The sequence below is a fragment of the Chelonoidis abingdonii genome, chromosome 10, assembly GCF_003597395.2.
Source record: "Chelonoidis abingdonii isolate Lonesome George chromosome 10, CheloAbing_2.0, whole genome shotgun sequence".
Taxonomy (NCBI): Eukaryota; Metazoa; Chordata; order Testudines; family Testudinidae; genus Chelonoidis; species Chelonoidis abingdonii.
The window spans coordinates 14,840,924-14,859,776 of NC_133778.1; the positions used below are offsets into that span (position 1 = coordinate 14,840,924).

Consider the following 18,853-nt stretch of genomic DNA (forward strand, 5'->3'; position numbering starts at 1 on the left):
GTTTGGGCTGACATTTTCCATGCTGGGTGTCAGCCTCAGGCTGAATATTTTTGGAACATTTAAGCAAAAATGATGGTCACTTTTGAGAATGAACTGTTCCACTGAGAAGCTCTGACACGTCCATGCGTTAGAGCAGGGACTTAAAATTTGGCAGGTGTCTCACCCTGGTGCCAGAGATGTGTCTTCTGCCATCCTCAATTTTTTTTTGTCAAATTTGGCCAAATTATGAGCCTCTGAAAAGCTCAGTTTGCACAAGCTCAGTAGACACAAAAAGAGTTTAGCAGCTAGATTTTCCAAAGGTTTTGTCTGCATGTAGCATGCTCCATCCCAGGGCTGCAGGGGCTGAGCAGGACTTTCCCTCCAACTGCTTCTCTTGGCAGCCAGGGGCTGGTGTGGCACCGGGCACTTGAATTGAGAACAGGAGAACTGAATCTCCTGTGCTCTCAATGATCCTCCTGCAGGCACCCAGGCAATGAGAAGGAAAAGGAGAAAGTAGCCCAATTCATGTGCACGGGGGTGAGGAGCCAGGTGGGGTGGGGGACTAAAGGGAGTAGCCAGGGAGGGTTAGGGGACTGAGATTCTGACCTATATGTGAGCTAAGGAGGCAAGTGTGGGGGTGAGACTGGACCTGGGACAAGGAGTCATAGATGAGTATGGGGGATTGAGACGTGAAGATAAATTCAGTACAGTTTGTCAAGCACACATACTGTAGTGATGACCACCACAGAAAAGTCCATGAGGAAATTAACAATTCTGTCTTCAGAGCATGGTTGAATAGTATGCAGTAAATAAGGCCTGGGCCCACACACTGAACAATAAGGATAAAATAAAATACTGAATAGCTGCTCATTAAGTGTGCAGCATCCATTCTGTGCACTGAATGAAGCAGAGGTCTTGTGGAAAATATAGGATGTGCTCAGGTAATTACAGACTGTATCATAATGCATTCACACAAGAGAATCACATTAAGGTTGCACAGGCAACCCTGATTCTGATATTTCCTAAATTCTGAGGGCTTGACTTTGCAACCTTAAAACTGTTTTTTTAACGTGTTTTTTTCATGAGCAATCTCCTAGCTTTTTAAAAAGTCTGGGCACCACTAATAACTGGATTCTGATGCTACCAGCCTACCTGCTCTTACTCATATGAGCCATTGTTCAAACTGCTAGAGATTTTTGTAACCTCTGATTAAGAGTCCATGGATGTTTAATCTAGGTCAGCACCTGCTACTCCATCCTCTCGGACTTCTCCATCTTCCATCAAGTGAACAATGGGGAGCACAGCTGCACAGATGCATGCTGGGAACACTGCCTGCGGGGGCTGCGGCACATGATGGTTTGGAGTGTGCTCCGTAGTGTGCTCCTCATCTAGAGCAGAGAGGAGTAAAAGGCGTGTGTTAGCCAATGTGCTGTTGGTAAAATCCCTGTCAATTACAGTTCTCCACCCGGCGTGCTTCACATGACACGTGGTAACTCACAATGAAACACTGGAACTGAAGAGAAGCTACATGGGAATGAACAGCAGCACCACAATGAATGGGGCTGACTAGTTCAGAACTTCCTGAGGGCTTGGCTACATTAGAAATTTCAAAGCACTGCCCCGGCAGCGCTGTGAAGTGTGAGTGTAGTCAGAGCGGCAGCGCTGGGAGAGAGCTCTCCCAGCACTGCTTGTAAACCACATCCCTTACGGGTGTAGTGTGCAGCGCTGGGAGCCGCGCCCCCAGTGCTGCCGCCCTGATTACACTGACACTTTACAGCGCTGCATCTTGCAGCGCTCAGGGGGGTGTTTTTTCACACCCCTGAGCACGAAAGTTGCAGCGCTGTAAAGTGCCAATGTAGCCAAGCCCTGAGCTTTCAAGCAGGCCTGACAAAAGGCAGATGTAGCTCTGGTTAAGACCAAGGAAGAGATGAGACCTGTGAATCAATAGAATGAATATATACACTGTAAGGAGAATTAAAAACAAATGCAAAGTCGACACCCACCTTCTGCACTGACGGCTGAACCCACTGACCAGACAGAGCCACGACGGAAGGAATAGTTCCTGTGAGAAGTACTGGAGGTGCAGGAGGGACTCACAGAGAGGCGGCGGGATGCCAAGTTGGTGACTTCTTCTACTGACAAAGAAAATAGGAGATGTGAATTTTGGTTTATAAATTTGACTGACACAATTCAAGGCACTTCCCAGAGAGAAGCATCATGCTGCCAGATTGGAAGAGAAAGAAAAAAGTCAGGCTTCTTGTGAAATGCACAATTTAGAAACTAAAAAGATGATCCAGGTCATTTCGTCCATCCCCTGGCAGCTAGAGCAGGCCTTTTCCTTAACATATATTACCCGGTGCTTTGCTGAATCAAGTTTCAGTTCAGCAAAGACAATTAGACGATCATTCTACATCCTAACAAACCACATTGCTAGATAATTTGTTGTCTTTCCTCTAGATACTATCTGGGTGAACTTGCAATGCCATTATTCTGTTTGCAGATTTTCCACCATATACACAGCTCAGGACACATCAGCATATCTGTGCAGCTCCAATGTGCAAAAAGAGGACATTTAACTAATTCTCTCTATTGCATTACCTTAACCCAATGAAAATCCTCAACCCAAAGGCTAAGTTTTCAGTTTCCTTTATTCTCATATTCTAAGGATCTGATTGGGCAAGGTGCTAAGTGCTTCCTGTGAGGTACAGAGAGTCCCCAGCTCCCATTGGTCAGTGGGAGCTGAGGACATCCAGTTTCTTGTGGGCAGCACTCAACATTTCACAGGTCTGGGCCCTTATTACACTAATTATTGGGTACACTTTTTTTCTCATTCATTTTGAATCTTTTATTTTTTGATATGGATGCCTTATACCTGTACAGTGCTGTTACATTCTTAAAGTGATTAAAAACCAGTTCCTTTGAATGATCCAAAAGGATGAGGATGTTAAAGTGGCGTCTTCTCTATCACTAATGATCACTTTCCATCCTCACTGCATCCCTAAGATCTGTTCCATGCTGGAAGCATGTGCTTATTAGTCCCTGGCAAGCAGTTCATGCCTCTGGAGCGCACCTTCCTCTTCTTGCTCTGAGTTTGGGGTGCAGGTGGGCTCATAGCAGGCCTCCTGGGTGATGGGAATGGCTGTGATAAGACTGGCTTCCCGGCCTAGGCGCTTCTTTTCTTCCTCCTGCTGCAGGTTCTTCAGGATGTGCTCTGCTCGCTGATGGGAACGTGACACTGCCCGGGCTGAAAATGACTTCTGCCAGAATAGCAAGAAGAAAGAAACCAACTTGAAGCAATTGCAGCATGTGTTTTAGGCCACTTTTATGAGTCACCTCTAACATTTAACCACTAAAGATCAAATCCTTCCATCTATCTACACACATACACACCCACAACAAATAGCTGTTAACTGAATAGAGATTCACAAGGAAGCTCTTGGTTGGATTTCTTGTCTTAAGTCTCTTGCTGAAAAATAGGAAAAATATTAACATTGTATATGTGGTGCCTAGGCACTATACTGATAATGTACTCAAAAATCTCTTGTAAACTGACACAAAAGTAAGGAAATTCAGAGTTTAGACTACTTGGTCTTCTTTAACTCCCTCCCTCCTCCCCCACCCACAACTCCTGATATAATTTGTCACTAAGTAATAACAATATCCCCTCTAGGGAGCTCTTTAACTTACAGACTGGTCCTCATTAATTGGGTCCTGCACGCTCCCACTGCACTGTGGAACCCACGGGGGGTCAAACATTGGCACAGAGGGCATTCCCAGTACTGGAGAGGGCAGAGTGAAGTTTATACTTGGAGGAGGAATCTGAAAGAAAACATAAGGAGAGAAAATCAGGTAGAGAGAAAGAAAATTTTAGGTGGTAGATTTAAATCCTGATTGATTGCTTTCCTTGGGATTCCAGCCTCTTTCTGCAACCTGGGACAGAAGGAAGGGGAACTGTGCTTAATATCAATAATATTTTTTAAAAAACAATAAAGCATTTTGCACTGTCCATTATAAAAACAGAATCCCACACTAAAAACAAGGAACCAGGAACTGTAATCCCACAGAATTACAGAACATGGATTCTTTTGCATAGCATGACGCCAACCATCCAGACTATGGGAGCACTTTTTACAGCTGGCCTTTCTTTTCACACATCTATGCTCTTGTTACATCACTAATTACAATAACTTCTCAAAAGCTAAAGGGAAGTCCCTTCAACCACAGTGAGAAACAGATAACTGAGGGAGGAGGGATAGCTCACTGGTTTGCACATTGGTCTGCTAAATCTGGGGTTGTGAGCTCAATCCTGGAGGAGGCAACTTAGGGATCTGGGGCAAAATCGGTACTTGGTCCTGCTAGTGAAGACAGGGGACTGGACTTGATGACCTTCCAAGGTCCCTTCCAGAAGATAGGTATATCTACAATTATATAAAATCTTCCAAATTAATCACTTTTACTCCTCAAAGTCCACTGTAGCAGAGTGGATCCCTGCTCCAGCCCTGAAGGGGTTAAAAACAGCCCAGGAAAGGGGCTGGGGCTGGAGAAAGCAGCCTTTTAGGCTGGGCTGATTGGGGGAAGTGGCAGCAGCTGGGGCCATGCCCCAAACTGAGCCACAGGCCCTTATAAAAGCACAGAGAAGCCAGGAGCTAAGGAAGTCTCTCTCTCTCTGTGTTCAGAGGGAGAAGGGCCTGGCTGCTGCAAGGGACCAGACAAGGTACCCAGGGTGAAGCAGGGCTGGGGAANNNCCAAACCCCTTTGCCGATGATGAGAGGCTAATACTGCAGTCTGCCCCAGGGCGTGGGGCTAGCTAATGACTGGGCAGTTGCCAAGACCCTGAGGCAAAGTGGGGATAGAGTGGGGCGTTCCCAGGGAGGGGAAACCCTAAGGAGAAAGGGGTTACTGCCAGGGGGCAGAACCCCACGTAAAAGGGGCACCGGGGTCCAGGAAGGGACACGGGGCCAGTAGCAGAAGCCGGATCACCAGCCTGCAGAGGGTGCTCCAGCTGAAAATTCGAGCTAATTCCCAGGAGTGACCAGCAGGAGGCGCCGCGGGGGTGAGTCACACCCGGTTACATCCACATAACAATTATTTCTGGTAAAAACGGTTACCTACCTTGTCGTAACTTGTTCTTTGAGATGTGTTGCTCATGTCGATTCCATTCTAGGTGTGTCCGTGCCACATGCACAGTCCTCGGAGATTTTTGCCTAAGTGGGTATCCATAGGGTTGGCTGTGGCACCCCCTTGAGTGCCACACTCATGTGTTGGTATACTAGACACTGCGGGAGGGCCTCCTTGAATTGGTTAAGAGAGTCCCACAGGTTAAAATTGTACCTACCTAACAGAGCCTGGTGTTTAGACACCCGAAATTGCTGGTTTACCATCGAATAAATCTTTCTGCCAAAGAAGTCCAGTCTATTGGCATCTTTGTTTTTCAGCATGCCACTGACTTGGCCCTGCCTGTCCCTTTCATTAACAGCAGACACGACCAGTGACACTGCTGAAGAATGTGTATTCAGATATTCGAACCCTTTTGCAGGGATATAATACAGGCAGGTGAGGATCGGTGCCTGTTCAATGAGCGGTACCAGGGGAATGTAGACCGGTGCTGCGACAGGGTGCAATTCCGCCCCCGGTGGGGACTGACATCTGGGTGAGGGTGACCTGTACTGTGGCAATCTTTGATGGTACGGGGACTGGTGCCTCAACTCCGGTGTCCCATGTCTCTTTGGGGACCTGGGTCTTCTGACTGGAGACCGGGGATGCAGTGCTGGGGTCCTGGGCCATGGAGATGGGAATCTACACCTGCAGTCCGGGGACCGAGGGTGCTCCACTGCCCTATGGGGCAGTCCCATGATTGGCTTGCCCTTAGGTTTTGAGGCCTTAGCCAAGTCTGCTGCTTGGCACGGTGTCTGTGGTGCCAGTCGGCCAGCTTGTTCTTTAACTGCCAGGGCTGCTTCAGGCAACGAGGGCCCAAGGAGAAGCCGAGTTCCCCTGCTGAGGTGGATCCCTGGCTGGGCTAGGAGGTCTGACCTCAGTGGTACCCCCATGAAGCCCCAGGGCGGGCATATGGCATGAAATAGGTCCTTGGACCAAGGCCCCTTTCCCTTCTGGTGTCAGGGGGCTCTTCTTTTGCTGCTCCTTAGGCACTGGTGAGGGGGAACAGTGCCAGGCAGAGCCAAGTGCCAGCAGCACACTTCTCACCAATTCCAAGGTGCTTGGAGTGGGGTCCGAGCGGGAGGACTCAAGGCAGGATGAAGTGCAGCCTCCCTGAGGAGGGCCCTCAAGCTGATATCCCGCTCCTGGGTTCTAGGGTGAAAGTTCTTACAGATTCTGCACTTGTCCTTCCTCCCCTTGCAGTTCAAACAGCTGGCGTGGGGGTCACTAATCGGCATTGGCCTGCTGCAGGATAAGCATGGCTAAAAGCCTGGGGAACGAGGCGTGCCCCGCTCCAGGATGAAGTCCCAGCCAGGACTCTAACTACCAGACTAACCTAACACTTCACTTAATGGCTAACTAAGTACCTACAAACTATACATGAAAAAGGCAGACAATGGGCCGTGAAGAACTGCTAACGCTCTTGCGGTGCAAGACGAGGCGCTCTGATCAATCATCATAGGTGGTAAGACGGAACTGAGAGGGGGTAAAGTTGGCAGCGCCTGATATACCAACGCATGAGCACGGCACTCATGGAGTCGCTACAGCCAAACTGATGGATACCGCTAAGGCAAAAATCTCCAACGACTGTGCACGTGGGTGCACTCACACACCTAGAACGGAATCAACATGAGCAAGCACTCAAAGAAGAACATCTGTTCCTTTAAGCTAGACACCAGGTATCTCGTATATCAATCTGCAGTGAAGTAGCCCATTTCCCAGATACATCCATTATATAATTAAAAATTAAAGTGGTTAGGAGAACAATGTATGATCTTCTGGGATGTATAGAATCTTTATAAAAGGTTAAAAGTGAGCAAACAACAACTCAACTGGCCAATCCCATTAATCAAAGAAAACCATGATTAATATTGCCGGAATGGATTCTGCCATCCTTGCTTAGGTTGAGAAGTACCCAACTCCACAAGTAATGGGCAAATTAGGTCCTATATATTTAGCTCAATGCATTTAGTTATAATGGGCACAAGATATTCCTGTTAATAACTATTGAAATGCTGTATCATCTTCGAATTTAATATTGGTGGAAAAGTCAGAGATACTAATTAGTTCCATTCATTTCCCCCCCGCTGAACTCCATCTTACTATACTGTGCCAACTGTCTATGGCAGCGGTAGGCAACCTATGGCACGTGTGCCGAAGGCGGCACGTGAGCTGATTTTCAGTGGCACTCACACTGCCCCGGTCCTGACCACCAGTTCAGCGGACTCTGCATTTTAATTTAATTTTTAATGAAGCTTCTTAAACATTTTAAAAACCTTATTTACTTTACATACAACAATTGTTTAGTTATATATTATTGACTTATAGAATGAGACGTTCTAAAAATGTTAACATGTATTACTGGCACGTGAAACCTTAAATTAGAGTGAATACATGAAGACTCGGCACACTACTTCTGAAAGGTTGCCAACCCCTGGTCTATGGCAATATGTTTCTTTCCTATTAAGTATTTTTCTCTAATCTACATCCAGAATTCTGTGGGACTGTCTCTTTTTTACACAGTTCTCCACCCTACAAACCTGGCATACATAATTATTTTTTTCCTCTCCTGAAATGACTTAAGCCAATTCCTTGTCATCACGTCACAATACATCTGTCCTACAAGCCAAACCCGCAAAAGACAACAGTGTGTTTGTTCTCCTCATTTACCTTAAAGATCTGCTGAGCGCCCTCCTCCATCCGAGGCCAGACTTGATACCGAAATCTCCAGAGGGTATGGAACTTGAGAACAGCGTTCAGTCTTTGCACTGTCTCAGGGTGATGAAATTCGGACATCAGCATATCAGAAACAGCCTCGGGCACTTTCACAGCACACAGCAGGAACATGGCAGCTGCAGGGAGTGAATGTTTGATCAGCTGAGGTTTTGCAGAGTGTATTTGTTTTGCAGATAAAATTTCAGTCACACACAAAAAAAAGTGCTCCACAGAAAATGAGATCAGCAATATACTGGCACCAGCAAAAAGTGCTTTGCTTCATGAAACGGAATCAGTGTCACTCCATCTTTCATAGCCACCACAACTGCTCATAAAAAGATTTTAGCAAAGCTGTTTTTTTTTTTTAAAAAAGAATGCTTTTGTTCTCATGAAAATCTCAGTAATGATTAGTTTAGAATAAAAAGTAAGTCCAGGCTTCATTCATCAATAAAAACACTGGTCTACAATTTTTGAGAAGTCGTCTGCTTTAGAGATAAAATGTGGTATTTATTATGTATTTTGATGTGCTGAATTCAAATATGACAATTAAAACAACTGATTGGCTACTGTTTCTAAGATATTTAAGTTTTTACATTTTATGTCTATGTATATTGTGTAGATAGTAGAGTTTTAATCATAAATTGTAAACCTAGGTCTTTTCATGTGTTTATGGTTGCTTTACATGATAATATTTCACCTGTCCTGTTTATGTAACACTTTAAAAATCAGCAAAAGGGTTATATAAATAAAATTTATTATGAAACAAAAGGCAAAAAACTATTATGTACATAGTTTTGTCCTATTCAGTGTCTACTCGGCGCTTCTTGGCTTGTCTCTTGTATTCATTAAATGGAGCATCTCTTGTCACTGTCCAGCAATAGTCTGCAAGCATTGATGGGCTCCATTTGCCCTGATAGCGTTTCTCCATTGTTGCAATGTCCTGGTGAAATCGCTCGCCGTGCTCGTCGCTCACTGCTCCGCAGTTCGGTGGAAAAAAATCTAGATGAGAGTGCAAAAAATGTATCTTTAGTGACATGTTGCAACCAAGGCTTTTGTATGCCTTGAGGAGGTTTTCCACCAACAACCTGTAGTTGTCTGCCTTGTTGTTTCCGAGAAAATTTATTGCCACTAACTGGAAGGCTTTCCATGCCGTCTTTTCCTTGCCACGCAGTGCATGGTCAAATGCATCATCTCGAAGAAGTTCACGAATCTGAGGACCAACAAAGACACCTTCCTTTATCTTAGCTTCACTTAACCTTGGAAATTTTCCACGGAGGTACTTGAAAGCTGCTTGTGTTTTGTCAATGGCCTTGACAAAGTTCTTCATCAGACCCAGCTTGATGTGTAAGGGTGGTAACAAAATCTTCCTTGATTCAACAAGTGGTGGATGCTGAACACTTTTCCTCCCAGGCTCCAATGACTGTCGGAGTGGCCAATCTTTCTTGATGTAGTGGGAATCTCTTGCACGACTATCCCATTCGCAGAGAAAACAGCAGTACTTTGTGTATCCAGTCTGCAGACCAAGCAAGAGAGCAACAACCTTCAAATCGCCACAAAGCTGCCACTGATGTTGGTCATAGTTTATGCACCTCAAAAGTTGTTTCATGTTGTCATAGGTTTCCTTCATATGGACTGCATGACCAACTGGAATTGATGGCAAAACATTGCCATTATGCAGCAAAACAGCTTTAAGACTCGTCTTCGATGAATCAATGAACAGTCTCCACTCATCTGGATCGTGAACGATGTTGAGGGCTGCCATCACACCATCGATGTTGTTACAGGCTACAAGATCACCTTCCATGTAGAAGAATGGGACAAGATCCTTTTGACGGTCACGGAACATGGAAACCCTAACGTCACCTGCCAGGAGATTCCACTGCTGTAGTCTGGAGCCCAACATCTAGACTAGAGCCAATCAACAATTTCAAGGATCATTTTCATTCTCAGTGACCCAGAATTAGTAAAGTTTGACTACATTTATTTCAGAAGCATTTTGGCTGGAGAGCAGTGTAATCAATAAGAAGCAGCAGCACTTTTACAGGACTTTCCAACTCAAAGCCGTTTACAAAGCACAGGGGGGGAAACTGAGGCACAATGTTTTAGTGACTTTCTGAAGTTCACAGAGCCAATCAGTGGCAATGCTGGGAAGAGAAACCAGGTTTTCTGACTTCCAGTCCAGAATCTTATTATACTACTGTATAGATCTGCATAGAGGGATATTCCAGTTGTAGATAGACAAGTGACTAAATTATTGGGAATGTCACAGTGCATTGAAAAAGATTATTACATTTTTAACCTGATAAATTATCCCATGCTAAAAGATAGAAAATAGGGAAAAAAATCTATGAATGAATATTTCATAACTCCCCAAAAGAACAGGCAGGTTCAGAATCCAAATATTTACAATGGAATTGCATTACATTTTAGATTAAATAAAGATTTTACAGTGAGATTTAGATCTCAGTCCTGCAAGGTGTTGAGCAATTCTGTAAGGTGCTGAGCACCCTCCCCTCCAAGTGAAGTTAGGGGGAGTGAAGGGTGCTGAGCATCTCACAGAAGAGCTCAGCACACAAGCCCTAAAGCACTACTGATCTGAAAGTAAGTGGATTTTGCACAAACAAGTATTAATTAAGAAATAGTTGTTTGTGTTTTCTTTCCTTTAGTCCTGTCACAATGCAGTTATAATGCTGTACAAAAATGCCAAGGATTTTTAAATTATGGTGTCTAAATTAACCTCTACAGTCAGCCTCCTGGGCACATGAGAACATAAATTAGAAGGAGTTGGGTACCTTACATTATGTGTCTAAGTGATCGCATGGGGACCCACACGGGTCCATGTCAGCGGATCCCAGTGCAAGGTTGGGCCCTTTGTCCTTAATTACTTTGCAGCCATTAAGCCAGAAGTAATTCTGGTGTATTCTAAACATGATTTTTCAAATGTTATAAAATGTATATCATCATTTGCACTGCAGTCATGCCTTGGAGCACCAGTTACAGACCAGGAGCTAGGTGCTGTACAAACGCACAGGACAAAAGGTGGCTCCTGTCCCAAAGAGCTTACAAACTAAATATAAGACAAGAGAGAATGGAGGGCTGCAAACTAGAGGCATTAAAATTAAATGGGCCAACATTTGTTGGAGGTATGATAAGTTTGATCTTAAGTGGCTTCCTCTCTCACAAAGGTGCCCATCACAGAGATTTGAGGGGAATAGAGCTGGATGCAAAAGTTCGTGTTTTGCTGTTGGAGCTGCTGGGTAAGAAAACAGAAAATTAGAGACCGGTTTACCCACAAGCAAATATCAATGCCAACAGCATTAATTTCCACAGATATCAGTCTCCAAAGTGTGGCTGGCTGCCTGCAGGTGGTTCGCCCCAGGAGCCCTAGAGGTATTGAAGAAACAAGGTATTGTTGTTAAGTTTTGTGATGCAGTTTCTTTTTTGGGGAAGGGTTATGGCACACAGCAGCAGAGTGTGCTCTCTCCTTTAATATCTCTAACTAGAGTCAATTCGTGAAGCAGAGCCCTTTCTTTCTAATCAGGCATTGGCGTCTCATCTGGGATGCCCAAAAGAGGAGATTGCCTGCCTGCTGTTTGTGACTGGTGTGTATAGTGTAAAAAATCAAGTTGCTCTAAAAACACATCCAGATGTAGGGTCACTGATTCCTCCTCCAACAGGAAGCTGACCTGCAAGGCCCCAACATCTGCTATGAATGGCCAGCAGGGCAACAATACCACTCTCTGATTCAGGTTCTCTTACCTGCTGCTCCAGCCATGTGCTCATCCACGCTGAGCAGCAGCTCCCATGCTGCGGGCTGAATGTCCCCATACATCTCCTCTGTGAGGATAGGAGCTGCCTTGATTAACAGTGACAAAGGCGCTGGGGACAGGCTCATTACCTATAGAAAATGAAAGTGTGTTTCATAGCAGAGTTGAGTAAACTATTGTTAGCAAATAACATATTCACTGATTTTACCCTTTTATCTGATCATGAATTATCCCCAGTCTCTGCTTTTAGCTAATTAAATTAACCTGATATGAACATATCATACTCATATGTGAGCATATTTCAGCCTACATGCTGTTTGCTACCTATTCATCTTGATTATTTGTTGTTTGTTAATTGTGGAATGCAACTGGTTCCCTAAGCCCTGTGCCATTGCTGCTCCTCCCTGACTCAGTGACTGAAACTTTGATAAACTAGAAGGGAAAGCAAAGCTTTTTCAAGATGGCAGCACACATGCTGCTATAAATATTCACACAAGTTTTCACAAACTGCTACAGCAGCAAATTCACAACTGGTATCTAAACATTTGCTTTTTTTTACCACTACTATGTGAGGTGTTAAAATACCCAGTCACTTAAAGGCAGGGACGGATTAACTCCCTGTAGGCCTGGGGCCCCTGTATATAAGTCTTTTTCCTAATTTAAAACAAAATGCTCACAATTATGGCATCGAGGCTATTAACGCTATACTAAACTTGCCTTTTAATTACATTTCAGTCTTAAAACATGTAGAATATAGTTAAGGTGACCAGACAGCAAGTGTGAAAAATCGGGACGGGAGTTGGGGGTAATAGGATTCTATATAAGAAAAAGACCCAGAAATCTGGACTGTCCCTATAAAATCAGGCCACCTGGTCACGCTAAATATAGTTAAGTTAATTCAAAAGAGCCTATTTCTTACCTTAGAACACCTGTTATATTAGTTTCTTTCTGGGAGAGAGTTTGGGTCCAGGAGGGGGCTCCAGGCTGGGGCAGAGTGTTGGGGTGCATGAGAGGGTAAGGGATCTGGGAGGGAGTCTGGTGCAGGAGGGGATTTTGACCTGGGGCAGAGGATTGGGGTGCAGGAGGGGGTTCGAGGTGGAGGCACTTACCATAGGCGGCTCCTGGCCGGTGGCGCAGTTGGCTGCTGGCACTTCTCTGCGGGCCCCTTGAGGAAGGTGGACAGCGTGTCTCTGTATGTTGCCTGCACCAGCAAGTGGCGCCCCTGCAGCCCCCATAGGTCGGTTCCCAGCCCATGGGAGCTGTGGGGACAGTGCTGGGGTCGGGGCAGCGCGCAAAGCCACCTCCCCCCTCCCGCCATGAGCCGCAGAGACCTACCAGCAGCTGGCCACTTCCAGGAGCAACGTGAGGCCATGGAATGCAGGCAGCCTGCCTGAGCCCTGCTGCGCCAGGGCCCTGGCTACAGCCCCTAAAGCTCTTGAGCTAATCTGGCCCTGTTTAAAGGCACAGACTCTAACTTCCTTTCCTTTTCCATTGTTCCTTCAGTTTATTAACTGGGACTAGAATTTACATGTATTTAATGAAATCTTTGGGTGTAGTTCTTTTAACTGCTGCTCCAGCTCAGTCTTTGGCACATCCTACCCATTGTGGGGATCCCATTTACTTCCACAAGTATTATTGAGGAGCAGTCACGCACTCCAATTCTTCCCACTCTGTACACGGCCTCATGGTTCCACAATTCCTTCTCCTCTCCCTGCAAACCCTCCTAAAGGGCAAAGCAGAACCTACTCTAATCAGCATGTCACTGTGGTAGGTGATATAGCCAGTACCTGGTGTCTAATGTATTTCAACATTCCAGAGTCCTTCTTTCCTTCCAAGTTGATATCCATTACTCTCTTCTTCAGAGATGGAGTTCTCAGGCATGATTTGTCCGAGCACTGAAAAAGAAATGGAGTTCAGTTATCTGACAATCTCTGAGATACCTAGTTCGTAAAGCCAGGAAATCTAATTCAGGTGGATTCTGAAGTCATGGTTCTGAAGTTGTCCATATAAGTCCTTTGTGTTCTGGCAGTGCTCAGCAGCCAGCGAGATGGCATAAGTAACCCTAATTCTAAAGGTTTTTGTAAAAAAATCTATTTTTAATGTTAATTTCCTTAACAAGAACAAGGCAATAGCCAATAAGTCAAGTCAAAAATTTGAATGTGTTCCCTGAAAGTGTCCCAGAATACTCTAATCAAAAGGTTACAAAGTGTGCATTTTAGAACACAAGTGTTTTAAGAAGGTTAAAAATCAAGAGTCCACAAATTCCAATCTAAAACCCTCCTAGCCAAGGAGTTTGCGACCCACTGCACCAGTCCATCAACTGTTCTATTCCTCTCAGGGAAATGTAAGCAATAGGTACCTGAACACAAATTTACGGCTGCCTGAAAGTCAAACCAAGCTGATTATCATGTAGCCCAGTGACAACGAGAAATGAGATTTACCAGAAAACCTACTGTTGCCAGCCATGATATGTTCAATATCCAGAGCACCAGAGTTTCTCCAGCATACTGTGTGGCTTTAGACTTTCCTTCTAATGGTGGTAACCTATCAACTAACACAGGGGTTCTCAAGCTGGGGGGTCATGATCCCCAAGGAGGTTGCAAACAGGTGTCAAGCATTGCAACCATCCTGAGCTTCTCTTATTGCTAAATGAGAGTGTAGTTTCAGCTAGATCCTGGATAGATGATGGGGAGTTGCCAGAGTGGTCACAGTATGAAAAAGACTGAGAACCACTGAGCTAACACATAAAAAGAAATGGATTATATAGAAATAAATGGCATTAGTTTTCTTCCTGTGTAAAGATCCCCATCTCTGTGTACATAAGCACAGATGCCTTATTGCCCAGTGACCATTTTTTTATCCCTATTGTTTGATAGCCTTTACTCTTAAGGCATGGGCTATGAAATCGTATATCTTATCATTTTGCACTGAAATTCAGTGTTTGAGCTGAAATAACACCCAGGAGTGCAGAATAAGCTCTTTAGCTACTGCTCCTTTACTCTGCCAGGTGCTCGTCTCAGGCATTTTGGCTGGCAGAGGTGACAATTCTAGAGGTTGCTTCCTTTCCTTGGCGCTTAACTGCAGCATTGCAGTTTGTGTCAGGCGATGTAAACATATGAACACAGTTTAGTGTTCTGAAGAGCAGAGTTTCTGCATTCTTTAATTTGTTTCCTCTCTGCTTTGTTCTGTATCAATATATCCATTACTCCAAGTGGACAGGCAACTAATCACCTATTCTGTGATAGGGAAATGTTATGAACTTGCAGAGCAAAAATTTCCACACACAGGGGTGCTGAAATCTTTACCCTGATGAGATTATGAAGTGAATTTAACAGTGTCAAGGACACAAATACTTCTGCTTCCAATTAAGGGGATATTATTACCACTTGAATATTTGAATGACTCATACAAGACTCCCATATTACACGTATTCAGAAAATCGGCATCCTGTCTGTTTCAGCTCAGGAATATATAAATATCGGCCAGTTATGGGCCCTGAATGACCCATGCACTGCAGCATGTGCCACAGTTTAAGCACAAAAGTAGCTCAATTGAAGCCAATGAGATGGTCAACAGTTTAAAATTTGTCACAAGCTTAGGTACCCTGCTGAACTGGGGCTATAGTTTGGATGGTATTTACTGGCCTTCTCACCTCCTTCTGCTTTTTGCCTCTTGCCACATTGTTCAGTACATTGTTTTCTCGGAGTGAGTCCACAGTGTCACCATACAGCAGTTTGATGGCTCGGACCAGGCGAGCACACGAGCGGCTGTGGTGGAGGTAGCAGTGCGGGTGGCAGTAATCAATGTGGGTACATATGAAACTCTGCTGGTTGCACAACAGGATCATGACCTGGAACCCAAAGAGGGGAGGGGTGAGTTACTCAAAGAAGAGGAGTGCTAGTTTGGCAGTGAGAGAATGCCCAAGATGACCAGCGTTCCCCTCATTTCATGTCAAGACTGTTTTGTCACTGATACTGGTAAAATAAAAGGGGAAGGTCAGGGTTAGAAACTGTCAAATATTTGACCATCATTAAACACCGGCAGCCCCATCACAGTTTTGAGTCGGTTCCTTTCAGGGAGGGGAACATTAGGGCATCCCCTATTCCTAAAATAGGGATAAACCCAGCTCCCTAGGTTGACATCTGAGATGTCATCTGAGATGGAACCTGCTAGGGGCTCCCTGCAGCTGCTGCCTCTGAAGGGTAGGAGCAGCTCTTGCAGCACATGGACACTGGAGGGCACCTTCAGATCCTGCACTGTGGGTCACGACAGGCACTACTGAAACCCTTCTTTACCCCAAGTACTTAGCAGTGAAATACCCAAAGCCAATGGGGGGGGGAGGCAAAGGGACCCCCACCCCCCACATTTGCCTGCTAGAGAGGAGGTGCTGTGCATTAACAAACCCCTGCCCAAAATAAGACAGCCTCAGCTGCCAACCCCAAACATTCAAAAATCGGGAGTCAGGTCCCCAGAAATTGTGAGATGGACTCAAAAATCATTGGTTTTTAAATTATACATATTCTAATTTGCTTTTCAGCTTTTTACCTCACTTATGTTGATGTCAATAAGGAGCTACCCCACTAAAGTCAGTATATTTACACTAGTATAAAACTGGAGCGAGATCAGAAGCTCATTGCTTGCTGCAGGTCAAAGTCTGTTCCCTTATTCGTATTGAGCAGTAACTTACTCCACCGGTTGTGGGAGTAAGAATACCAGAATTTGACCTTACACAGGTTCTAGGGCGAAATGAATACCACCGTGGTCGTGTACAGAAAAGGGCTTGAACCTGATGTTCCCTTTGAAAAATTTGTTAACAATTGTTAAATAAAGCGGGTTTACTCAGACAGTCTGTTTTTTTTTAACTTGGATTTTATTCCATAGAGCAACAGTTATCTCCTGCTTACTAGAGATGTTGATCACTGTGTGAAATTAATTGCAGTACACGCTCCTTAAAATTCTCCAGGCTTTCATCTATGTATACTAAATACCAGACAGGCAGTCACAGAAATATTCTTAGCTCCCTCCAATCTATACCCTACATTGATGAGTGCGTCTATCCTCCTGTCATAGCTTCCTACTCAGATTTGAACCTTAGCGTTCATAACCTGAGAAGCTAGCATGAACCCTCTAAGCTTAATTACCAGCTTAGATCTGATATCGCTGCCACCAGCCAATTTCCAGTGTTTGGCTCACTCTGGTCTCCCCAAAACCTTCCCTGGGGAACCCCCCAAGACTCAGATGCCCTGAGTCTACAACAAAGGGAAATAAACCATTCCCCCCACCTCTCTCCCACCCAGAATTTCCTCTCTGGGCTAACCTGAGAGTTACTGATGCAACCTCTTTACATCACAATACCAAGAAGCATGTCTCATCTCTTCCACAAAGAGACAAACCCAAAGACAAGGAAACAGAAAAGATTCTATCTCTCTTCCCCCGTAGCTTCTTCCCGCCCTGGGACACTAGGAGAGTTAAACACAGAGAGCAGTTTCCCCCTCCCCCCTGTCTTTCCTTTCTCCCACCAATTTCCTGGTGGGTCAACTAGAAAAAAAAATCAACAGGTCTTAAAAAGCAAAACTTTTAATAAAAAAAAAAAAAAAGAATAGAACAACAGTTCTCTGTAATCTAGATGGTAAGATACAGGGTTTTCAACTTATAGAAAATGAATAAACAATAGAAAAGGGATAAACAGCCTTACCCAAAAAAAATACAATTTAAAGTACTTATAGCCAAATACACATAAAGACTCCACCAGCCAGATACACAGATGCAAATACAGCAAAACAATTTAAAAGACTATACTTTTGCTACCTTTGTACTTACAACTGGGAAACAGAAGATTAGAAGGACTGGAAATAGATCCTCTCATAGCTGAGAGAGCACAGAACAGACAAAGACCCAAGACCAAGAAACACCCACAAATTCCCTCCCTTAAGCTTTGAAAAATCCGGTTTCCTGATTGGTCCTCTTGTCAGGTGTTTGGTTCCCTTTGTTAACCCTTTACAGGTAAAAGAAACATTAACCCTTAGCTATCTGTTTATGACACCTCCCATAATGGGAAAATGTGCTATTGCCCTCTACTCCTTGCTGGCCAGATGCATATGATCAAGTCATCCACCAATGACTGTGCCTTCTAGTGTCTCATAATACGAGGAGTCAAACAAATGTGCTGACCTTTCTAAGGTGGGTGTGATCATTACTGGTACTATAGCAGTGCCTGGCAGCAAGGATTGACTAGTAGTTAGGGTACCAGCCTAGGACTGGGGATGCCTGGGTTCAATTTCCTGAGAGATTTTGAGCAAGTCACTTGGGTCTGTCTGAGTCTCAGCTCCACACCTGCAACATGGGGATAATAGCACGGTTCTGTTGTGAGGATAAATGCATTGAAGACGGTGAGAAGCTCAGCTGCTACGGCGATGGGGGCTATATAACTCAGGTGAATCCTGTCTTCTTTTTAAGTGAATTTACAATTTGCAAAGGTACCGAGATTGGGAACTCTTGAAGTAGAGAGATAGGGCTCAACTGAGATTGCAGCTCCTTTGTGTTAAGTGCTGTAAATACACATATCAAGGGGTGATCCCAGGCCAAAAAGCTTATCATCTAAATAAAGGAGACAGACAAATGGTGGGAGAAAAGAAGTATTATCCCCATCTTACAGATGGGGAGCAGCCACTCTAACAGCTGCAGCCTACAGACACTTTAAAGCCCTAATGCTATGCTAACTAAGCATGAATCACGAACAGTTTACCACTAGTGTACCATAATCATTCATTTTGAAAACTGAAAGTGCTAGGTCTGATAGGATCACGAGGGACCAGTACTTACATGAAGCCACGACATGTTCCGATGGTAATTCTCCTCTGTGCCTGTGTTACTCAGCACTTCAGGCTCAATGCTGGGCTCACTTGCACTCCAAGGGCTCCCTTCTTCAAAAGAAAAATACCCTAAAATGTGGTGTTTTTTACCACTACCCATGTGTTTAAAAGCTAGGGGAAGTGCTTGTAAGCCAGGCCAGCCTTGCTGAGAATAGGGTGACCAGATGTCCTGATTTTATAGGGACAGTCCCGATTTTTGGGTCTTTTTCTTATATAGGCTCCTATTACCCCCCACCCCCAATCCCGATTTTTCACATTTGCTGTCTGGTCACCCTACTGAGACCAATCACAGTACACAGAACCTGCTGCATCACATAGAGTGCCTTTGGAACCCTCCTCCCCTGGATTTGCTGGACTGGCAATTAC

The 18,853-nt window shown here is 44.7% G+C and overlaps 1 protein-coding gene across 13 annotated transcripts in view; it reads right to left on the bottom strand.

Annotated features, from left to right (window-relative positions):
- UNC80 (unc-80 subunit of NALCN channel complex) overlaps positions 1-18,853 on the bottom strand; it is a 201,327-nt gene that overhangs the window by 72,933 nt on the left and 109,541 nt on the right. For 11 of the 13 annotated variants that reach the window (XM_032765081.2, XM_075069958.1, XM_032765078.2 and 8 more), the window contains 9 exons: positions 18,438-18,538; positions 15,268-15,465; positions 13,403-13,510; positions 11,608-11,746; positions 7,804-7,985; positions 3,667-3,798; positions 3,050-3,236; positions 1,983-2,114; positions 1,224-1,367 (listed from right to left, as the gene is read on the bottom strand). In XM_032765081.2, the coding sequence (XP_032620972.1) occupies positions 1,224-1,367; positions 1,983-2,114; positions 3,050-3,236; positions 3,667-3,798; positions 7,804-7,985; positions 11,608-11,746; positions 13,403-13,510; positions 15,268-15,465; positions 18,438-18,538 (1,323 nt within the window). The remainder of the gene's footprint in view (positions 1-1,223; positions 1,368-1,982; positions 2,115-3,049; positions 3,237-3,666; positions 3,799-7,803; positions 7,986-11,607; positions 11,747-13,402; positions 13,511-15,267; positions 15,466-18,437; positions 18,539-18,853) is intronic. The other 2 variants (XM_032765079.2, XM_075069956.1) reach the window with 1 other exon arrangement.